Source organism: Callorhinus ursinus, unplaced genomic scaffold, assembly GCF_003265705.2.
Source record: "Callorhinus ursinus isolate GAN/ISIS: 27379988/994484 unplaced genomic scaffold, GSC_fseal_2.0 scaffold56, whole genome shotgun sequence".
Lineage (NCBI taxonomy): Eukaryota > Metazoa > Chordata > Mammalia > Carnivora > Otariidae > Callorhinus > Callorhinus ursinus.
The window spans coordinates 8,090,264-8,113,812 of NW_027397118.1; the positions used below are offsets into that span (position 1 = coordinate 8,090,264).

The window sequence follows — 23,549 nt, forward strand, 5'->3', positions numbered from 1 at the left end:
AATTACATAGGACACACTAAAATAGGCTCAGCAGATAATTTATAGGGTAAAATTATGTGCTTCAAAGCCTAACTGCTTCTCTGCTGCCATGACACATATTAGTAACACATGTATTAAGAAATAAACTACAGAGAAAAAGAAAATGTAGATCCTCAACCTCATACACTATACCAAAAAAATTCAAATTTATAAATGTTTTTAACTCACTTGACTAACAGGGATGGATTTCTTAAAATTGAATGTTAAATTCCATGGCCAGAATTAAATTGAAAAATAATGATAGATCTAATTATATAAAGATTTTAAATTTTGTTCATCAAAAAGCAATGCAAAACAGTTCAGAGGCAAACAAACTAGGAAAATACCAAAGAGGTTTAGTACACCTAATATATAAAACATTCATGCAGACTGATAAGAAAACCCATAAAAATCAAGGTTAAATGGGCAAAGCAAACCAGACAATTCATAGAGGACAAAAAATGACAACAATAAGCATGTAAATGAAAACAGGATACAAATTAATATCTTATTAAGTTAGCAAGGTTTTTATCTTTAATGAGCATACTTAATGCCACAAAGGTTAGAGGTGATACAATCACCCTGCAGACTCCTGAATAAGTCAGTAAAGTGTCAGTCATGGGCTATGTGACCTTGGGTGAGTTGCTAAACTCTTCTGAGCCTCAGTTATGACATATGGTATCCATCTCATAGAGAAGCTAGGAGGATTACCTAGTATAATACTTATAAAGGACAGAGCACAGAATCGGATACATTTTAAGGCAGGTATTATTAGTATTTCTGGGAAACAGTGTGACAGTATATATGCAGTCTTCTCAGACTCTAGGCATCACTGCTTTTATATTCAATTTTACTAATATATTTAAGCATAGGATCATAAATTTTCATACAAGTTTTCTAGCCCTAGTAGCAATTCAACTAAAAATTTTAGTTTTAAGAAAGCCAGAAATTTATATAATAAGGTAAAGGAGGAAAATCTTCTTAGGTGAAGCTTTTAAAGGCATACTGTGTTACATGCACTCTCAAGATGTTTATAATGCCGGCTGCACAGAAATCCCACTTTAGGGCGCTAGCAGTCACACAGATACCATGAAAAAGATAACAAAAGTGCTTAGAAATCGATGTTTCTGCTTGAAGTTTCCTGAAGTGTAACAGCTGGGAAATCTCTTAGCAACCACAATGTAGAAATATATCTGTATAATCTTATCTGTTCGTTTTATCTTTAACTGATCAGTACCAAAACCATGTGCTATACTGAGGAAGGAGTCAACTGCATTTGAGGTCAAGAGACCAATGAAAATCAAGACCAGTTTCTTATGTCCTCATGCACACTAGGGGGCACTTGATCACTAACTTCAGCTTTAAAAAGCATTAGATATCCAGGTTTAATCAGTAGCTTTTATATCTGATGTCAATTGGGCAAAAAATACCATGAATGAAATCAAATGCAAATGGACTCACCTTAGTTATAAACATTGGAAAAAGGAAGTAGTATATCAGAATAACTAGGCTGCCCTCAGAGAGACAGATAAATCTCCTACGTTGTCACATTCTTGCTGTAAGAGCTACTGGATATCAGGGACTAGCATACAGTAGGCCTCTACAAATAGCTGCTAAATCACTGAGAAGATGAATGGTTAAGTAGCAACTAGGGAAGCATTTTATTCTTGTGATGTTTTGTGGCTATGGGGATACCTACAAGGAGGGCCCATGAGCACCCTGAGTTGCCTGGTTAATAAGAACTATGAAATACATTTTAACAAATACTATCTCCTAAATGGTGGCTAAGAGAGGGAGCGAGGGTAGAAGGAAGTACAGGAAATGGAACCATTAAAGTATGTATCTGTCCTACAGTAAATGCTTTATGTATATTTTTTCATCAGTTAATCCTTATAAAAATAAAGAAACTGATGATATGAAAGTTAAGAAAATTCTTCAAGTCATATAAGTAGTAAATAGTAGAAACTGAATTGAAATCCTGAACTGTCTAGTTCCTTAAGTTTATGAATCCAAAACTGTTAATCTTTCCATCACAGTCCAAGAAAAAGATGAAGAAAAGAAAAAAAGGAAGAGAAACTAGCAGAGAAGGAAGTGAAGGAAAAAGATGATTATATTAGAGAAATAATTTATATCAAATGGTTGGTTACAAGTGTGCTAGGTGTTAACAATCATTTAAAATATAGTTTCTACTGGAAAATAAATTGGATTCCAAATAATGACTTACCAAAGAACATTAGACACCCAAGAAATTAAGTTGGGAACTTTATATGTATATAACATTTTGAATATTTTAAAGTACCTCTATATCTATTTTATCACTTTAAAAGTCCCTTATTAACACTGCTAGAAAATTCAATAACACCCACCTCAAAAAGAAAAGAATCCTTTGTGAAATTCAAGAAAATTTTCATTCACCTGAATATTCTGGGAGTTTGTGTGTGTTGGAGAGAAAGTTGTAGTTAATTAAAATTGCTCAATATTTTCAGGGCATCTGGGTGGTGCAGTTGGTTGAGCATCCAACTCTTGGTTTCAGCTCAGGTCATGATCTCATGGGTCATGAGATCGAGCCCCACATCAGGCTCTGCACTCAGCGGGGAGTCTGCTTGAAGATTTTCTCCCTCTGCCCCCCACTCTTGCATTTTCTGCTTCTAAAATAAATTAAATCTTTAAAAAAATTGCTCAATATTTTCAAGTTTAATCAGAGAACATGCCTTGTTTTAACTCTTGATATTTATTATTAGTGTTTTCAAAGTATCCATCCTAAAAAAAATTCTTCCATCCACCTATCTTAAGTTATAAAGTATATAACGCTCTAATCTTTAATGTTTTGGCATCTTATAGTGGTGCCTAAATGAAGGTCATGATCATGAATGTCTGATGTATACAGGATAAGGAAAGTTAACTGCATATATGTTGAAAAGAAAAGCTAAAGTCTAGAAGTCAGATATTTTTTAAAGCTAAACAACTGGTATGTTAGTTTCTCTTTTTAAAAACACTGAATAAGAACATATATTAAAATTAAGTAATGGCTTTGGGGAAGTTTTAGAGTAAGTTATCATTAACTTTGTTATAGTTCTTGCTTTCTTAACCTCAAAAAAAATTCAATCCAAAGATCATGATTTTCAAGTGACTTTTTATGTGATAAATACTTTTAAAGTTATTTTTGCAAAACACTTAAAAAGGTACATCTCAAAGATACAAATGTAGTGATCTGAAAGGACACCTGCACCCCAATGTTTACGGTAAGTGTCCACAATAGCCAAACTATGGAAAGAGCCCAGATGTCCATTGACAGATGAATGGATAAAGAAGATGTGGTTTATATACACAATGGAATATTATGCAGCCACAAAAAAACCCCAAAATCTTGCCATTTGCAACAACATGGAACCAGAGGGTATTATGCTAAGCGAAATAAGTCCATCAGAGAAAGACATGTATCATATGATCTCACTGATATGTGGAATTTAAGAAACAAAACAGGATCATAGGGGAAGAGAGGAAAAAATAGAACAAGATGAAACCAGAGAGGGAGACAAACCATAAGAAATGCTTAATCACAGGAAACAAACTGAGGGTTGCTGAAGGGTGGGGCTGGAGGGATACGGTAATTGGGTGATGGACATTAACGAAGGCATGTGATATAATGAACACTGGGCATTGTATAAGACTGATGAATCACAGGCCTGTACCTCTGAAGCCAACAATACATTACATGTTGATTAACTGAATTTAAATAAAAAAATGTTTTTAAAAAAAGGTACACTGTGTTCTACAGACTGATCATCTCTTACATGGACAGTTTCTAAATTTCCAAATTCCAGTAACGATTAAAGGTATAGCTAATGATCATTTTATTCTAAGATAAGTCAAATATTATACCTTAAAATATGTCTTACCTGGTTTAAAATAAACATGTTTATAATTTAGTAACCTATTTTATAGCAACCACTGATTTTCTTAAAATCTAAATTTTCTAAAAGGAAAAATACTGTAATAATTTACCATTTTCTAAGAATACACAGGGTAGTTCAGGTCTTAGGCTAGGAAACAGCATATTGAGTCTTTTTGCTCTAACAATGGGATGAAAGTTCCATAATTTTGTTGGATAATTATTCATTAGGGTGTATATATATATACAAGCAAAATATTGTTATTAGATTTCACTGGATACAAACTGGCCTGAATTAGTAAAAGTCACATATTATAGAATAATTTCAAAGATTTACTGTTCTATTATTTTCAGGTAACTCCAATTAACTGCCCACAAAATTCTGACAAGCAGATATCCAACCAAGCCTCCTTTAATGAACAAATAAGACTTTGTTAGTAAAAAGTGCCTGGAATCTCAATAACATCCATAGAAATCTGATGTTCTTGGGGGCAAGTAAACAACACTTAAGAGCAACTAAATGATTTAGTCTTCCGAGATCTTACTCATCTTAACCAAGTGAGTTTGTTAACCAAATGACACACAGCTAGGTCATAGTTTGCAACACACATTTTGTATGTTCTTAACTGCCTTTTTAGAAGCTCAGCAGGGAAAAAAGAAATTGACTCTTTCTTTGAAGTGTTTCTTCTTTTTGGTCATGAAACAGATGAGAAGGTATGGCCTGGACTATTTCTGTTCACACTTGTCTTAACATAAGGAAATGCTATCTACACTCAAAATCTGTCTACATTCAATACATTTATTTTAGAGTAAAGAAGGTCCAATGCTTTTTTACTGATTGATACTATTTTCAATTTCTTCCTTTTTAAAAGCCCAAGTTGCTTATGTATAATACAGTCAATTCTGCATTCCCAATTCATTAGCCTTCTCAATTTTATTCAGAGACTTTGCTCAATAGCACTCTTTCTAGCATTCAATCACAGACCAGATATAGAGCAAAAAGAAGGATGATACAGGTTTAGATCTCAAATTCAATATCCCAAGTTCCAGTTTTCAACCTCAGAATCAGAAAAATTTCATGTTCAATTGTAATTTCCAAGCTGCAGTATATAGGAATGTATGATTCTGATGTTAAAATTCTTGTCTTTAGGTCAGTTAACTACTCCTTTACTACCACATGTTTTATTCAGCTGTATCACCAGAAGGCTTCTCTGTATTCATGCTAGTGGGATGGAAATAACTTCCTAACCAGAGATAACCTTGCCAACTTGGCTTGATTCTAAGAAAACTACTTCATGTATGTATTTTTTTTTTCTTTTGGAAAATCTAAAAGCAAAACCTGTATAAATAATAACTCCTTATCAAAAAGCTGTCCCCTTAAAAGAAGAAAATTTTTCTACAGGTTCTTAAATTAGCATTAAGTATATTTGGAGACCCAGAAAATGTAGTTAGGAAACAAGCAAATTGAAAAGAGCATTAACTTAATTTTCCCTTCTTTGGTTAGCTTCTGTGTGCTCTTATATGTCATTTGTGTAAAGCTTGAATTGGAAACCTGAAATATTCTTCCCTAATGGAATGTAAAAAAAAGAAACCAAAGATGATTACTCTTACAACACAAATTTGGCATTTATGCAGTAATACTGGGAAACACAAAGACAATAACACTACTTCACATAATAAGCAGTTCTTCTACTGCAGGTACAGGTATTTACAATCAGCCTATTTCATAATTTGTTTGCCATTAAGGAATTCTGACTCTAATATGATAGGCTTTTTGATGGGAATGCTAGTAATATTTAAAATTTTAGCAAGCAATGATGCAGAAAGATGCATAATAGTACTTTTGTGTGTGTGTGTTCATTAAATTAGCTTTCATTTCATTGTGTCCACAGAGTACTCATAGTCAGCACAAGTTTTAGAATAAACTGGAAAATCTTCAAAAAATTGTGAATAATGCTCCCATTAAGCCTCCAAGCTAACTGAGTAAATTGCCAATGTATATTTACAGGAAAGAAGAGAACTCTGAGATAACCAATTCCTTTTGGCAAGTGGTCTACTAAAGCTATGACCAAGCATAAAATCAGAATTTTTTAATGTTACATAAAAGTAACTCAAAGTTCCCACAGCGTCCTGCTAGAAACCTATGCACCAAGCTGAATGAAGCCCTTAAATGATCATAATGCTACCCACACCTACTTGACATTCTTCGCAGAAAATGTCCATCATTATTCAATGAAACAGACACATTAATATACCTTTACATACTAAGAAACTCCCCCAAGACCTCTTAACAGTATGAAACAACACCCAAATCCAAGAAAGATGTCAGCAAAAATATACTTATTTCTAACAGCTTGATACCAAGGAGAAAAAATGTTCCCAACCTTCTTCACTTACCCAGGAGTTTTGCAATGATATAAAGGGCTTGTCCCCAAAGAAAGAGTTTCCCATCACGGCCACAGTTGCTAGGAAATCGCTTTTGACTACCAGGGTTTCTTTTCTCATATTCTACAAAATCAGCTGGCACATAATAGTACTTTGGTATGACAGGATAACCTATGGAATTTAAAAATAAATATTTGAAATATAAAAATCAGTGTCCTCCCCAAACTTTCCTTTCAAGAAACTGCAACGTTTGAGAGCAGAGAGAGATAGGTCGTAAAGGAAGTAACAGATTTGACAGGTTACAGGAAACTGGATATACTGGCTTTCAGAAACTGCCAGTGAAAAACATGAAAAAAGCTCCTGGATTTTAAAACATTAATTTGACAGCATATGTTATCTGTTAGCCAATAACGTGTACATAATCTCCTTTAACAACATTTAGTTTTAACAACTTTAAATGAATCAATAAAAATACAGTATGCAAACATTTAGAGCCATAGAAGTTTTCTTTAATTAGGATTAGTCCATAGAAGCATTACAAATGAGATACTATGTAATCTCAAATGAAGAATTATAACCCTGAGCCATTGCTTAAAGCAAAGAAATCCCCATTTTAAACATTAAATCCACTATCTACCATACAATATCACTGAAGAGAAAAAAAAATCCACCCTCCCCTGTGACCAACTTGTTTAAAAACATTTCTTGAAGGGCCCGGGGTGTTACATATAAGTGATGAATAACTAAATTCTACTCCTGAAACCAATACTACCCTATACGTTAACTAACTTGAATATAAATAAAATCCTGGAAATAAATAAATTCCTTGATAGAAACTAAAATTTATTATTTAAAGCCTAAAATCTTTGTAGGTGACATGAAAGAAAAAAGAAAAAACACTCTTGTAGAATGCTACAGAAGACTTTTTGTACTATCAGCCCATAGTAAACTAATTTTTCTTAATAAAATTACACAGATTTCCCCAAAATTTGCTTCCTTCATACATCAACCGTGATATTTGGTTTGTTTATTTATTTTAAATTCAAGTATTTATTTATTTTAAATTCAATCACCCAACATACAGTACATCATTAGTTTTTGATATAATGTTCAATGATTCATTAGTTGCATGTAACACCCAGTGCTCATCACATGACGTGCCCTTCTTAATGTCCATCACCCAGTTACCCCATCCCCCCACCCACCTCCCTTTCAGCAACCCTCAGTTTGTTTCCCGAGTCAAGAGTCTCATATGGTTTGTCTCCATCTCAGATTTCTTCCCATTCAGTTTTCCCTTTCTTTCCCTATGGTCCTCTGCACTATTCCTTATGTTCCACATATGAGTGAAACCATATGATAATTGTCTTTCTCTGACGGACTTATTTCACTTAGCATAATCCCTTCCAGTTCCATTCATGTCGATGTAAATGGTAGGTATTCATCCTTTCTGATGGCTGAGTAATATTCCATTGTATATATGAACCACATCTTCTTTATCCATTCATCTGCTGAAGGATGTCTGGGCTCCTTCCACAGTTTGGCTGTTATGGAAATTGCTGCTATGAACACTGGGCTGCATGTGCCCCTTCTTTTCACTACATCTGTATGTTTGGAGTAAATACCTAGTAGTGCCATTGCTAGGTCATAGGGTAGCTCCATTTTTAACGTCTTAAGGAACCTCCAAACTGTTTTCTAGAGTGGCTGTACCAGTTTGCATTCCCACCAACAGTGTAAGAGGGTTCCCCTTTCTCCACAACCTCGTCAACATTTGTTGTTCCCTGTTTTGTTAATTTTAGCCATTCTGACTGGTATCTGAGGTGGTATCTCATTGTGGTTTTGATTTGTATTTCCCTGATGGCAAGTGATGTGGAGCATTTTTTCATGTGTCTTTTAGCCATTTGTATGTCTTCTTTGGAGAAGTATCTGCTCATGTCTTTGGCCCATTTCTTCACTGGATTATTTGTTTTTTGGGTGTTGAGTTTGAGAAGTTCTTTATAAGATCTTGGATACCAGTCGTTTATCTGTAATGTCTTGCAAATATCTTCTCCCATTCCATAGGTTTCCTTTTAGTTTTGTTGACTGTTTCCTTTGCTGTCCCAATAGTTTATTTTTGCTATTGTTTCCCTTGCTTTAGAGACCTGTCTTAAAAGAAGTTGCTGTGTCCAAGGTCAAAGAGGTTGCTGCTTGTGTTCTCCTCTAGGATTTTGATGGATTCCTGTCTCACATTGAGGTCTTTCATCCATTTTGAGTTTATCTTTGTGTATGGTGTGAGAGAATGGTCCACTTTCATTCCTCTGCATGTGGCTGTCTGATTTTCCCAGCACCATTTATTGAAGAGACTGTCTTTTTTACATTGGATATTCTTTCCTGCTTTGTCAAAGATTAGTTGACCATTAGTTGAGGGTCCATTTCTGGGGTCTATTATTCTGTTCCATTAACCTATGTGTCTGTTTTTGTGCCAAAACCATGCTGTCTTGATGATCACAGCTTTATAATATAGCTTGAAGTCTGGCATTGTGATGCCTCCAGCTTTGGTTTTGTTGTTTTTTTTTATTTTTCAACATTCCCCTGGCAATTCGGGGTCTTTCCTGGTTCCACACAAATTTTAGGATTGTTTGTTCCACCTCTGTGAAAAATGTCAATGGTATTTTGATAGGGATTGCATTGAAACTGTAGATTGCTCTGGGCAGAATAGACATTTTAACAATGTTTATTCTTCCTATCCATGAGCGTGGAAATGTTTTTCCATCTCTTTGTGTCTTCCTCAACTTCTTTCTTAAGTATTCTGTAGTTTCTAGTGCACAGATCTTTTACCTCTTTGGTTAGGTTTATTCCTAGGTATCTTACGGTTTTTGGTGCAATTGTAAATGGGACTTATGCCTTAATTTCTCCTTCTTCAGTCACAGGTTAGTGTATAGAAATGCAACTGATTTCTGTGCAGTGATTTTGTATCCTGCCACGTTGCTGAATTGCTGTACGAGTTCTTGTCACTTGGGAGTGGAGTCTTTTGGATTTTTCACACAAAGTATCATGTCATCTGTGAAAAGTGAGAGTTTGACTTCTTTGTTGCCAATCTGAATGCCTTTTATTTCTTTTTGTTCTCTGATTGCTGAGGCTAGGACTTCTAGTACTATGTTTAAAAATAGTTGTGAAAGTAGTCATCCCTGTCCTGTTCCTGACCTTAGGGAAAAGCTCTCAGTTTTTCCCCATTGAGAATGATATTTGCTGTGGGCTTTTAACAGATGGGTTTTATGATATTAAGGTATGTTCCCTCTAACCCTCCACTGTGAAGAGTTTTAATCAAGAAAGGATGCTGTATTTTGTCAAATGCTCTTTCTGCATCAATTGAGAGGATCACATGGTTCTTGTCTCTTCTTTTGCTAATGTAATCTATCACGGTGATTGATTTGGGTTTGTTGAACGACCCCCACAGCCCAGGAATAAATCCCACCTGGTCGTAGTGAATAATCCTTTTAATGTACTGTTGGATCCTATTGGCTAGGATCTTGGGTGAGTATTTTGGCATCCACGTTCATCACGGATATTGGACTGTGATTCTCCTTTTTGATGGGTCTTTGCCCAGTTTTGGGATCACAGTAATGCTGCCACATAGAATGAGTTTGGAAGTTTTCCTTCCATTTCTGTTTTTTTGAAACAGCTTCAACAGAATAGGTATTATTTCTTCTTTAAATGTTTGGTAGAATTCCCCTGGGAAGCCATCTGGCCCTGAAGTCTTGTTTTTGGGGAGGTTTATAATTACTGTTTCAATTTCCTTACTGGTTATTGGTCTGTTCAGATTGTCTATTTCTTCCTTTTTCAGTCTTGGTACTTTATAAGTTTCCAGGAATGTATCCATTTCTTCCAGATTACCTAGTTTGTTAGCATATACCTGCTGGTAATAAGTTCTAATAATTGTCTCCATTTCCTTGGTATTAGTCATGATCTCTCCCCTTTCATTCATGAATTTATTAATTTGGTTCCTTTCTCTTTTCTTTTGGATACGTCTGGCCAGAGGTTTATCGATCTTATTAATTCTTTCAAAGAAGCAGCTTCTAGTTTCGTTGATCTATTCTACTGTTCTTCTGGTTTCTACTTCATTGATTTCTGCTCTAATCTTTATTATTTCTCTGCTCCTGCTTGGTTTAGGCTTTATTTGCTGTTCTTCCTTCAGGTACTTTACGTGTAAGGTTAGCTTGTGCATTTGGGATTTTTCTAATTTTTTGAGAGAGGCTTGGATGGCTATGTACGTCCCTCTAAGGACCGTTTTGTAGTATCCCATAAGTTTTGAACAGATGTGTTTTCATATTCATTGGTTTGCATGAATTGTTTAAGTTCTTCTTTAATTTGCTGGTTGACCCATTCATTCTTTAGCAGGGTGTTCTTTAACCTCCAACTGTTTGAGTTCCTTCCATATTTCTTCTTGTGGTTGAGTTACAGTTTCAAAGCATTTTGGTCTGAAAATATACAGGAAATAATCTCAATCTTTTGGTATCGGCTGGGACCTGATTTGTGATGCAGTATGTGATCTATTCTGGAGAAAGTTCCAATGTGCATACGAGAAGAATAAGTATTCTGTTGTTTTAGGATGGAATGTTCTGTACCTATCTATGAAGTCCATCTGGTCCAATGCGTCATTCAAAACTCTTGTTTCTTTGTTGATCTTCTGCTTAGATGATCTGTCCATTGTTGTGAGTGGAGTGTTGAAGTCTCCTACTATTAATGTATTATTATCAATATGTTTCTTTATTTTGGTTATTAACTGGCTTATATAGTTGGCTGCTCCCATGTTGGGGATATAGATATTTACAATTGTTAGATCTTCTTGTTGGATAGTCCCTTTAAGTATGATATAGTGTCCCTCTACATCTCTTATTACGGTCTTTGGTTTAAAATCTAATTTGTCTGATAGGAGGATTGCTACCCCAGCTTTCTTTTGAGGTCTGTTGGCATGGTAAATGGTTCTCCATCCCCTCACTTTCAATCTGGAGGTGTCTTTAGGTTCAAAATGAGTCTCTTGTAGACAGCATGTGGATAGGTCCTGCTTTTTTATCCAATCTGAAACCCTGTGTCTTTTGATGGGAGTATTCAGCCCATTTACATTCAGAGTAACTACTGAAAGATATGAATTTAGTGCCATCGTATTGCCTGTAAAGTCGCTGTTTCTTTAGACTGTCTCTGTTACTTTCTGGTCTATGTTATTCTTGGGGTCTCCTTTCCCTTACAGTATCCCCCTTAACATTTCTTGCAGGCCTGGCTTGGTGGTCACATATTCTGTCTGTCCTGGGAACTCTTTCTCTCTCCTTCCATTCTAAATGATAGCCTTTCTGGATAAAGTATTCTTGCCTGCATTTTCTTCTCATTTAGTACCCTGAATATATCTTGCTAGCCCTTTCTGGCCTGCCAGGTTTCTGTGGACAGGTCTGATATTAATCTCCTCTCCCTAGCTGCTCTCAGGATAACTTCTTTGGCTCAATGATTTGCAAGCTTTACTATTACATGTTGGGATGTTGATCTGTTTTTATTTATTTTGGGAGGGGTCCTCTCTGCCTCTTGGACATGAATGCTTGTTTCCTTCCCCAGATTAGGGAAGTTCTCAGCCATGATTTGCTCAAATCTACTTTCTAGCCCTCTCTCTCTTTCCACCCCATCTTGGATCCCGATGATTCTGACATTGGTTCTTTTCAAGGCATCATTAAATTCTCTAAGCCTTTCTTCATGGGCTATCAGTTGTTTCCCTGTCTTTTCCTCAACTTCTTTGCTTTCCACCAACCTGTCCTCTAGATCACTTATTCTCTCTTGTGCCTCACTGACCCTAGCTGTTAGAGCATCCAATTTAGACTGCATCTCATTCATAGCATTTTTACATTCGGCTTGATTAGATCTCATTTCCACCCTTACAGATTCTGTATTGTCATGTATGCTTTTTTCAAGCCTAGCTATTAACTTTATAATTGCTATCCTAAATTCTATCTCTGACATCTTGCTTATATCCATATAGATTAGCTCTGTGGCAGAGAACATTGCCTCTGGTTCCTTCCTTTGTTGTTGAGTTCCTACTTCTAGTCATTCTGCCCAAGGAAGGATGGATCAGCAAATGAACAAAGTCCAAAATATCAACCATGACCCAAGCAAAATGCACCAGAGAAAAAATCTGAAGTGGTCTGCAGCCACCATAGAAAAGTGAACAAAGCTGAAATGAACAAAACAATAAAAATTGGGGGGGGTGGGGAGGGGTTGGGAGTATAATCTCTCAGATTGGACAAAGCAGGGTGATCTATTTGTTCCTGAATGAATTTAGGTCTGTGTGTTAGAAGACACTACATCCCCAAACTGCAAAGAAAACCATGTTTATATATAAAATAAAATTTAATAGAATGAAAAAAGGACTAGAATGAGGCATAAATCTATAAAATGTAGATGTGAAAAAAAAGGTTAAAAGCAACTTAAAAACATAAATTGGTAAAATGAGGATGTAGTTGCAACAGGAAAAAGGTAAAAAAAAAAAAAGTAAAATTTCAGACTGAAGGAAAAACAAGTCGTGAGTAAACACCTGGAGCTCAATATATTATTTTCCCCTGGTGCTGAAGTTTTACAGTCTGTGGAATCTATTAGCTTGTCATTTACCTGTTCTTCCAGTCTGTCTTCTGGGGGAGGGGCCTCCTGTTCTGCTTCTCAGGTTTCTTTGCCTAGTCAGACCTTGTCAGGGGGATGGGCTCAAGGTGAGCTGGTCCTCTGTGAGGCTTTTGTTCCCCAGTGGCTTTCCTCACCTCTTCGGAGGGTCAGAGCAAAAATGGCCTTGATTGGATCCCTGGCCCAGAGCCACAAGATCACGGACCCCTTCTTCAATAAACTCTCTGGGTCAAACTCTCTGGGTCTCCACTTCTGTGTGCACCAAGCTCCTCAGAAACCCGAGGGTCACGGGGACTGCAATTCTCCCAGGGGAATTCCCAGAGACCTGCGAGCATCTCTGCATTTTGCATCTTCAGGACTGCGAGCATTTGTGGGCTCATGCGCATGCACCCTGCCCCACCACTCCCAGGTTCCGTCTGGGTGCCGCTCTATTGTCCTTCCCAGAGTTGCTGCCACCCTGAGAGCTGTTGCCTGGTCATTTGGACCCTCCCAGGGGTTGGTAACCGACCCATACGTCCCAGTATTTTTCTGGGTGCTCAGGCAAAGAGCAGTCTCCCTACCAGCCTGGCTCGCAGCTTATGGTGACCTGAGCTGAGAGTCCCTCCTGGGCTCGCTGACCGTAACCAGTTTCCCCGCTCTGCTGCTTCGGCACTCTATTGATTCAGGCACCTTGGTTCTTTCTGTGTCTCCTGGGATCCTGGGACCACAGTGACCCACCTACAATTCTGCCTTTTCCATTCCCTGAGCCCCTTTCAGAAAGGCAATCAGTAGTGATATTTGTATCTAAAACCAGTAAAAAGGTCTATGATACACAAAGAATAATTTGAACATCACTCTCTGAACATGATAGAGACTAAACTGTGGTACACTAAACTACCCTACAATGCATCAACGGTCTACCACTGAATACTAACAGATCTGATTCAAGGGGTCGGATTTCAAATATTATATTCATCACAGCACACATTACATTATTTCTCACATTGGACAAATTATTATTTGGAGTATAAAAATATAAATAACTGATTTCAAAAATTAATATTTATTTGAAATTCAATGTTTATCTACAAATATTTCACTACTTTAACATTACAAGTATTTTAAAGGGTGAGCACATATTGTGAAGTTTTTATTTGAAGATACTTGTGGAAAACCATAAAGAATATCACAAACTTTACCTGAGGGAGGAATGGGGCCCAGTGCTGTAATTGCACATTTGTGCACTGGTCCATAGGACCACCCATTTTTTTACCCCCATACCATGATTTTTCACTTTCAGATAAATGTTTTTAAAGCTGTTTATTCAAGAGATTATGTTCTTATTTTATTAAGACTTCAAATCCCCAAAGTATCTGGAGCTTCTTCTTTGGAATTCTTTGAGAATTAGTTTTCTAGTCATACTGAAAAATCAGTTACATTCTTTTATGGGCCCTGCTGGTGTTTAACCAAAACCAATATACTACTCAAAAAAGTCTTTTAGCCATTTCTAAAATATTAATCCCAGCCTCAAAGGATGATAAATTAGCACAAGGCAGACATTCAAAATAATATGCAAAAGGTCCAAGAAGCAACTCCAAAGAAGAGGCCAATATGTTCTTGGCAATGGTAGGGCCTTTAGGCTACGGCAGAACCTCTTAAGGTAGCCCTCTGGAGGGGTCAACACTCACCCAAACATAACATTTCTGATGATCTGGAGAAAAATCAGTCACTCTATGTTATTGTCACACTACACAGAGTGAGGGAGTTTCATAGTAGGTAGCAGAACAAGAACCTCTGCCCACCTGGCAAACTATTTTGCAATTACTACAACCATAACCACCTAAATTTATTCTTCATCCTTGTCTTGCCCAATGAACTCCTTTTATAAAAACACACTTATAATAACAAATTAATAGATTATTCTTTATAATACATTCAAGGCTCCATTCATTTTTTACAATTTAATATAAATTGTTATATTTAAAAAGGAATCATTTATACATTTCAAAGGTACATTAAGGAAATACTAGGAAGAATTTCTTGAAAAACAATCCAACTATACCTTCCGTGGTCTGATGAAGTACTGGAGTCAGAAGATCCTGATACTCCTTTACTTGTTTGGGATTGCCTCTAAAAACTCCTAAAATTTAAAATATAAAATCCAATAGCATCTGAGCTCAATAAGTACCACAGAAATTTTGCCTTAGAAAACTCTACTAGCCCATGGGGCACCTGGATGGTTAAGTCGGTTAAGCGTTTGACTCTTGATTTAGGCTCAGGTCATGATCTCAGGGTTGTGAGATGGAGCCTCACGTTGGGCTCCATGCTCAGCATGGAGCCTGCTTAAGATCTCCCTTCTTCTCCCTCTGCCCCTCTCCCTCCACTCTCTCCCTCTCTCTAAAAAAAAAGGAAAAAAAGGGGAAAAATCTACTAGCCCACTTATGATTATTTTGGTAATTTTGTATGTAAATGATAAAAATAAAATTGGAAAAAGGTAATGCAAATATGTATATTATTCCATGAAACTGATTTTAGAAGGTCATGTTAGCATTTAGAACAGAATACTAAATTTTAATTGAAATTTCTCTATTCTTAAGTATAAATATTATAGATATTCACAATGTCAAAGATTATAATCTCCATTATTACTATTCATAAAAAATTTCTCTTTGCAAGTACGAAAATATATTTTATCATTTCTTAAATACTTCAAAGTACTTTTTAATTCTTTAAATGATTTAATATTTGCTCAGAAAGCAGAAGAGCAACATATAAAAATGCAGAGCAGTTAATATCACTGAAGTATAGTCTATTTTGCTAGCTGAAAGGGTCATATTTCATCTTCTTTTCTTTAAACCACTTATATCCTATAGCTTAAATTTTAGGAGAAAAGCTCACTTACCATCAATCATCATGTAAAGGAAAAATATGGGAAATTCACATTCAATGCCATCAAACAGCTAAAACATAAAAGAAAATATTAAAAATTTCACTGAAGTTAGAACAATTATATTAGTTAGAACAATTATATTAATTAGAACAAATATATTAATCAATTATATATAGAACGACCCTTAGAACAAAGTTAAGATATACATAGAAGTATACAGATTATACTATATAGTACAATCAATTAACATACTATATAATTAATATACTATAATCAATTATAGTATATAGGATATACATAGAAGTATATAGTAATAACAAAATTGGACTGATATAAGTAGTTTCATTGTTCTTTTAAAAAAATTCTTAGAACTCTTATTACTCAAAATCTCATTCATTTAATCCATCACACAGTAATCATTCATTCAATAAGTATTTACTAAGTACTTAGTAATGCCTGGCACCAACTAGACAAAGGGCTATGAAGACAAAAAAATAGAGAACCTGCCCTCAAGGGTTCCTAGCCTAGTGGGGAATCAGGCATGTAAATAAACAACAATAGTATCATATGAGATGTTTATACATGGTACATCAGGAACACAGGAAATGAAATACTTGAGTCTGCCCAGGGGTTAGGAAGGGATAATAGGAAAGGAGATACTTCAGTTAAGGCTTGATGGATTTCTCTGGAGAGATGAGCTAAGGGAACTCCATGTAGAAAAAACAATAGTACAAACTATAGATGCATGGGAGGACAAAGTTTGCTAAAGAAACTACCAGCAATTCAGTATTTTTGGAACAAACAAGCAAGAATTGAGAAAGTTAATGCCCAAGAGGTGGGCCGGGCCAGGCCAGCCAGTTCAGGAAGGGCCTGGGAAGGTCATGCTAAAAGATTGAGACTTCGATCTGGAAGTGACAGGGAACCACTGATGAATACTGAGCAGAATCAGATTTACTCACTAGTTGGACAGCTGGCAGTACTGAAGAGAGTTTTAGAGCAAGAAATAAGGAGACCAGCCAGAATGCTACTTAGAAGCAATTCAAAGAGAAAATATGATAGCCTAAACTGAGGTTTCTCAATTTCAGCACTATTGACATTTTGGGCCAAATAATTCTTTGTTGTACAGGCTGTTCTATGCAATGCAGAATGTTTACTAGCATCTCTGGCCTCTATCTTCCAGATGCCAGTAGCACCCACTAAGTTGCGACAGGAAAAATGTCTGCTGATATTGTCAAATGTCTCCTGGGGCACAAAATCCTTTGCTAATGAATCAATAGCCCAAACCAAGGAGTTAATAGAAAGGAAGGGACACACATTAAGATTTAAAGGAGGTTAAATCTGCTAGGCCTGGGGAGTGAAAAGGAGAGCTGAATGAGACAGAAAAGCTTAGAATGACTCTCAGGTTTGGGGCTTAGGCAAAAGAATGGGAATTGATCGGAAGCAGACTGAAGGACATCCAAGTGAGGATGTCCAAAAGGCAGCTGGATACATGGTCGGGCACCCAGGGGTAGAAGGAGATCTGGGGTTAAGAGTGATAGCTGAAGCTATGATCGCAGGGACAGCAGGAAAAGAGACTAGGACTCAGGATGAAACTCAAGAGAAGAGCAATGTTTAGAGGGTGGCAGGAGAAGAACCTGGAAAGAGAATGACAGAAGAGAATTAGGAAGAGAATAGGATCACAGAAAATGGAGAATGTTCCAAGAAAGAAGACTCAGTTAAAACATTCAAATGCCAAGGAGAGGTTCAGTGAAACAAGATCGGAAAATCATCCACTACCAAGTGACCTAAACCGACTGAAGCCAACATGGCTACTGGAAAGTGTTGAAGGAGAGCGGGGTATAACACGAAGGAGTGAGTAGGAGGCAAACAAGGAGACACACCAAGAACAGACTATGCTTTTCAGAAGTGTGGCTACAAAGAGAGAGAGGACCGGAAGCAGAGAGGAGTCAAGGTTTTTGTTTTAAATGAACATTTCTGTGCTTGTGCTAAGGAAAAAAAGCTGATTGGAGTTGGGGGAGAACAAGACAGAAGGAAGGGAGAAGTGAGGAAGATGAGGAGGAAAAAAAGAGAGAGACACAGACATCCTTCTATTAGAGAAGAAAACAAATGATAGAGTAAGAAACCCAAAGAAGTTAAAGAGAACAGGATGGGGTGTACATATGGAGGGTTAGCCCTAGGATGAAGAACAGCCAACACCTTCTGTGAGACAAAGAGCGATGAAGGTAGGGATGGATGAGGAATAGGTGTCGTGGAGGACGTCAAATAGAAATAAAAGACAATGACCTAAGAAGTAAAGTCTGGGAACCTGAATACAAAAAAAACTGGATACAGAAAAAAGCTGGAAAAGCTTGTAAGGGGAGTTCCTGGCAGAGTCACACAGCAGTGCCGACAAGCGGTGAAATCAACAGTGAGGACTGCACTAAGACGGGTGTTCTGAATCTGGGCTGGCACCTGCCTATAGCTGTGGCTTTCCGTGCTGGGGCTCAGTGGTAAGTACACAGAGAGAGAACATTTACTGGACTGATCCAAAGATGAAAATTTGCAGGGTGGTAGTTATAGCAGGTCTGATTCAAATGTAAGTGCTATATGTCAGCTCAGGAAATGTATTAAATAGAGAAGAAATATCTGAAGGTGTTTAAGAAATAAATGGATCTTTTGACCCAACCTAATAGACTGGTATAAAATTTCAAGTATGTACACAATAACATGGCTCCAAATGGTTCCAGATGATAGTCAGTTGTGAAATTAAATAAAATGATAAATAGCTTATCTAGTTTTCCAGCAAAACTACGTGTGTATTAAATATTAAAAGAGCAGAATTTAACTGCCTAACAAATTATAAGGTACAATGTTGCCTAAACATTTTTTATATAGAGATTCATTGGCCCTTACCTATCTTCAAAGTTATGACCATGCTTACAAAAATAATTTTCAATCTACACCACTAAAGGAAAATCTTCAGCAATGTGGATAGACACTTACCCTTTTTCTGAGTGTTACAGTTTTCCGAACAGCTTAAAAATAGCTAGAATAAACCTAGAAAAAGTGGTATGTATGTGCATTTGAAATAAATGTTTTAAAACTAAGTATTTAGAGGACTATATTTCAAAGGGAAATGTCTAAGTGAATCAGAAAAAAAGAACATTTGCTTAACAGACTGAAAGTTGAATCACAAATAGATAATCTTTCTATTATATGAGGCAAAAGGTATGGAGCAGGTAGGCAAAGTACTGAAAGTGCAGTCGAAAACTTATTTATCCAATGAATCACTGTGGCCCAGTATGAGCAAATGGACCTCACTGAGTGCTTACTCGGTGTCAAGAACCATTTGAAGCACTTTTAGAGATATGTTAACTCATTTAATCCTCATAAGAACCTCAGTAACGGGACAACTAATAGTAGGTACTATTATTATTTTACCAATGAAAAATATTAAACACACAGAGGTTTATTAACTTGCCCAAGGCCAAATAGCTAGTAAGTGGCAGAGCCAGAGTTCAAACCCAAGACGTCTGTTTCCTGAATTGGTGCTTTTGACTACTCTGTTATGATATGGAATATTTTTTGATACCTTAATTTCAGCTGGTTTGTAGTAGCGTCTGTTGGGATCTTCCAATGATGTTCTATATCCATCTCTCAAGAAACGCTTAAATCCATATTTTCCTTTTAATTTTCTAACCACTTTATCAAGTGTCTGGCTAAACAAAGCTTCATCATCCAGGGCAAATGCAGGATAACTGATGCAGGGTAGTAGGGCAGCATCTGTGTTCTGGGTGCAATTAGAAAAAGAAGGGAATGTAAATGCCTGCAGTGATATGATGAACACACCCCAAGGAGAATCAGGAAGATGAAAAGTCAATAAGGTTATCTAACTGACAGTGAGACTGCTGTGCCCCAAGGGACAGACAGACATTTATATGTCATGGTTTGGTGAACCTTACAGAGGAGATAAAACTTTATCCATTAATAAGGAGTATTTTCAAGTTTTCCAGTTTCAACACTGGACTCAAATTCAAAGATATGAATTAAGGCAGTGTGTAAAAATTTAACACCAGTAATTACTAATTATAACACTCTGTCATAACATTGGTTTATAATGGTGAAAAACAGAAAACAATCTGAATGTCAACAATTAGCTGAGTAAATTAGCAGCCATTAAAATTTATATTGTAGAAATGTTTATAGATATGGAAATATGTCCAGTCATGGAACTAGGTTATTAAGCATCATAAATAATATTCTTCCAATTTTGTAAAATAAAAAGATTACGTATGTACATAAAAATGTGTGGAAACATAAAGCCAAATGATGCCACCCTAAAACTATAATTGAGTGGTGAAATAATTAGTGGATATTATGTTATTATTTGCTTATTTGTGGGTTCTGTTTTATCATAATCTTGTATTATTTCTATAAAATTGTACTTTTTAAATAATTAAATTATTTTATTTGGGGTGTTTTCTAAGAACAGAGCCACAAATAACCCCTAGAAAAATCTGTAATTAGGTATTACATGCATATAAAAGTTGAAAGGTGAATCACATGAGAGAAAAGAAACAAAGCAGGTAACTTTATTCAAAAGAAAGATAAATCATGAAAAACATTTTTCTAATACCCTATGACCAAAAAATTCATTTTGGTATAACGTTACTACTCTCTACCCCTTCCTCAAAAAATAGGTCTAGTTTTCTATAGTTCTACAAAAGACCCAAGGACAAAGTAGCTTGTCCACAGCTCTGCTCACTTCCTGAACTAAACCTCTATAGGACAGGGGAGTGAGGGGCATCATTTATTTCTCTCTCCTCTTCTGGCAACCTCTAACATTTGAAGCACTTTCTTAGGGAAGCAATCATAAATGGTAGTTTATATTAGTTTATTATAAAAATATCTCACATGAGATCTTGATTCTCTGGGTAACAGTGAACACAAAGTTTGCCTATTGCGATTGTGAGCATCGAGATCCACAAATATAACCGACCAAGAACAGCCCTGGAATGAGAGAGAAAAAAACATTTCCTAAATCAAGAAAAAAGAACCTGTAGAATTCTGGACATAAAGAAATTTCACAAACATATTAATATTGGTTGCATTTGAGAGTGGCATTACAGAAGATTTTAATTTTCTCTTTTATATTTTCAGTATTCCTCAAATTTCTTGTAATAAACATTAATTTTATAATCATAAAATATAAATGTTATTTTTACATTTTCCCTATTTCTCCTTAGTCTTATTACAATTCAAAATGCAGTGATTACAAGTTAACTAATCAATTAAAGATATTTGTTTTAATAAAGATAAAAATAGTTTATCTAGCATTTTTGGCAAGGAATAAAGCAAGAATTAATTAGGATGCACAAAATCTGAATTATACAGTCTTAAAAAGAACACTGATTATATGATCAATCTATAAAAATTTAGATACAATCTAGAATTAAAGCTATAAAAACTATTTGATTAAAATATGAAGATAGGAGCATCTCTAATAATAATAATTCACATAATGCTATCTAATATTCATGATGTTAAGCACTGTTCTTTATGCTTCACATGGATTATCTCACTTAATTCTCAATATGTAGATACTATTATCCCCATTTTAATGAAGAACATGCTAACTACTAGTTTAACAGAGCAAGGGTTCAAAAATCAGGTCTTTCACATAGAAGCTCACGTCTTAACCACTGAGTTATACAATTTCCCACATTAAAAAATATCTTTCACATAAGAACCAAAAACTTAAAAAGATAACAAAAAAATGGCAATTGGTCTGATAACCAAGTTTTTTAAAATTTCCTATTTAGCCATTAGTACTTTCCATATTCAAGAACACAGTCTTTGCTCTTTTACTGGGGAGCTAAATATTTTGAAAACACAGGAAATGAAACTGGAATACAAAGTAACTTCCATAATAAGAGAATACTCAGAAAAATACATGGAGAAAGGAAGAAGAGAACTCTTACAACTTTCATGTTACTTTAATATTACCCTCTAAATCTCATCCAAATTTAAACCAACTTTGAAGATGTATTCACCCTGAAACTAAAATACCTAGAATCAATCAATCACTTAGACTGACAGCGCAAATCTAGGACTACTACGCACTACATCCAAATATCAGATTCACTATGTGTATATTTTTCCTGTTAACCTGTTCATACATGAATATTAGCTCATAAAATAGAATACTTTTTCATTCATGGTATCATTTCTTAAATCTCTCTTAACTCTGATAATTAATAAATAAACAACGAATGAGTGAAGCTGACTCTCAACAATGAGATTAATGCTTAACTGTCCTTCCTACAATTTGAAAGTCTCAACTACTCATCTCTACCCACAAAACTGAGGCCAACAAAAGCTTGATGCAGTAGCTATCACTATCAGAGTCAAGTGCTCTCTCCTTTGAGGAAAACAAACAAGATAGGACTTGATCTCCTCTCTCAAGGAACTAACCCTGGTGATATATAGTCTCTAAACAAGATGAATAAAGCAAAACAAAAAGATTGCACATGGCAATACACAACTATGCTCCAAATGACTGGCTTAGATGAAAGAATACTAATGATAATAAACCTCTTAAACTAATAGGAGAAAAACAATAGGGAACTTGGGGGACTTTCTGGAGAAAGTAAACTAGAATTATGAATTTGGGTGGAGATCGGGGAGCAAGTAGGGTGGTTAGAACAAAGCAGCAGAGAAATAAATGGGTATGAGATATTGGGAATCTATGAATATAGAAAATAGGACTTATGGCTTATCCTTAGGCTGATAATTAATAAAGTTAGTTGCATGCCAAATCAGTCTGCCTTGAATTGAATTTTTAAAAGATATAATCTAAGTAGGGAAACATAAATAATGAAGTGAAATGGCAAATTTGGCAATTCCTGACATTATTTGATATAAACAGCTTCTATTTTCAAAATCAGTGGCTTATTTACCTAAATTCAAAGTATTTGTTCAGGTCTCTTTCTCTGCCAGCCTCTAAGAAGTATGCACAAAAGGAAAAATAATCTCATAATGTTACCATATTTTAACACTGAGATCAAAGGTTAGTTAACTGTATTGTTTGGCTAACCTCTCAAAAAATATACCATGCTTTAGGTATACAACCCAGGTTTACAGGAGAATAAAATTCATCCAAGGCCATGGGCCACTATTCCTTATCAAAAGGAACTTTTGCTAAAAGCCATCAAGGAAAGCCTACATATGGAGTTAATTATCACCTTCTTTAAATTATCAGACACATTAATTTTAGGACTGTAAATTTCAAAGGAAGCTACATATGTCTCCATTGCTTTGAACACTTTTCATAATATGAGTAATCTCTCCAGTCATCACCTTTAGATTCTGGCCTCAGCTCATCTGTTAGTATCTTAATTTCTCCAATTAAAGACACATTATATGAAAGGACGTTATATATATATATATATATATACATATATATATATATATATATATCACTGTAAAATATCTGATTAGCTTTGGATATTTTATTTTAATCTTCCATTTTCTAAAATCATCACAACTCTTCCATAATATCCCAACTCCAGCAAAAGAACATATTTTAAGACTGGTAGTTCAAACTTTAACCCCCAAATTGAGTTTCTGCAATTGTGTCCTAGTAAATACACTAGAATTTGATTCAACCTGACTACTGTCATGGGGACTTGAGTTTCAGTGGTGGGTAAGAGCTGCACTGAACCATCTACTCCAGGCTCCATGACCACAGCAAACATTTTTTTTTAATTTTTTTTT

General features: G+C 35.6%; 1 protein-coding gene across 3 annotated transcripts in view; it reads right to left on the reverse strand.

The window, feature by feature from the left end:
• PHKB (phosphorylase kinase regulatory subunit beta) overlaps positions 1–23,549 on the reverse strand; it is a 303,729-nt gene that overhangs the window by 112,535 nt on the left and 167,645 nt on the right. For all 3 annotated transcript variants that reach the window (XM_073884358.1, XM_025852340.2, XM_025852337.2), the window contains 5 exons: positions 20,688–20,783; positions 19,366–19,563; positions 15,807–15,864; positions 14,967–15,044; positions 6,308–6,466 (listed from right to left, as the gene is read on the reverse strand). In XM_073884358.1, the coding sequence (XP_073740459.1) occupies positions 6,308–6,466; positions 14,967–15,044; positions 15,807–15,864; positions 19,366–19,563; positions 20,688–20,783 (589 nt within the window). The remainder of the gene's footprint in view (positions 1–6,307; positions 6,467–14,966; positions 15,045–15,806; positions 15,865–19,365; positions 19,564–20,687; positions 20,784–23,549) is intronic.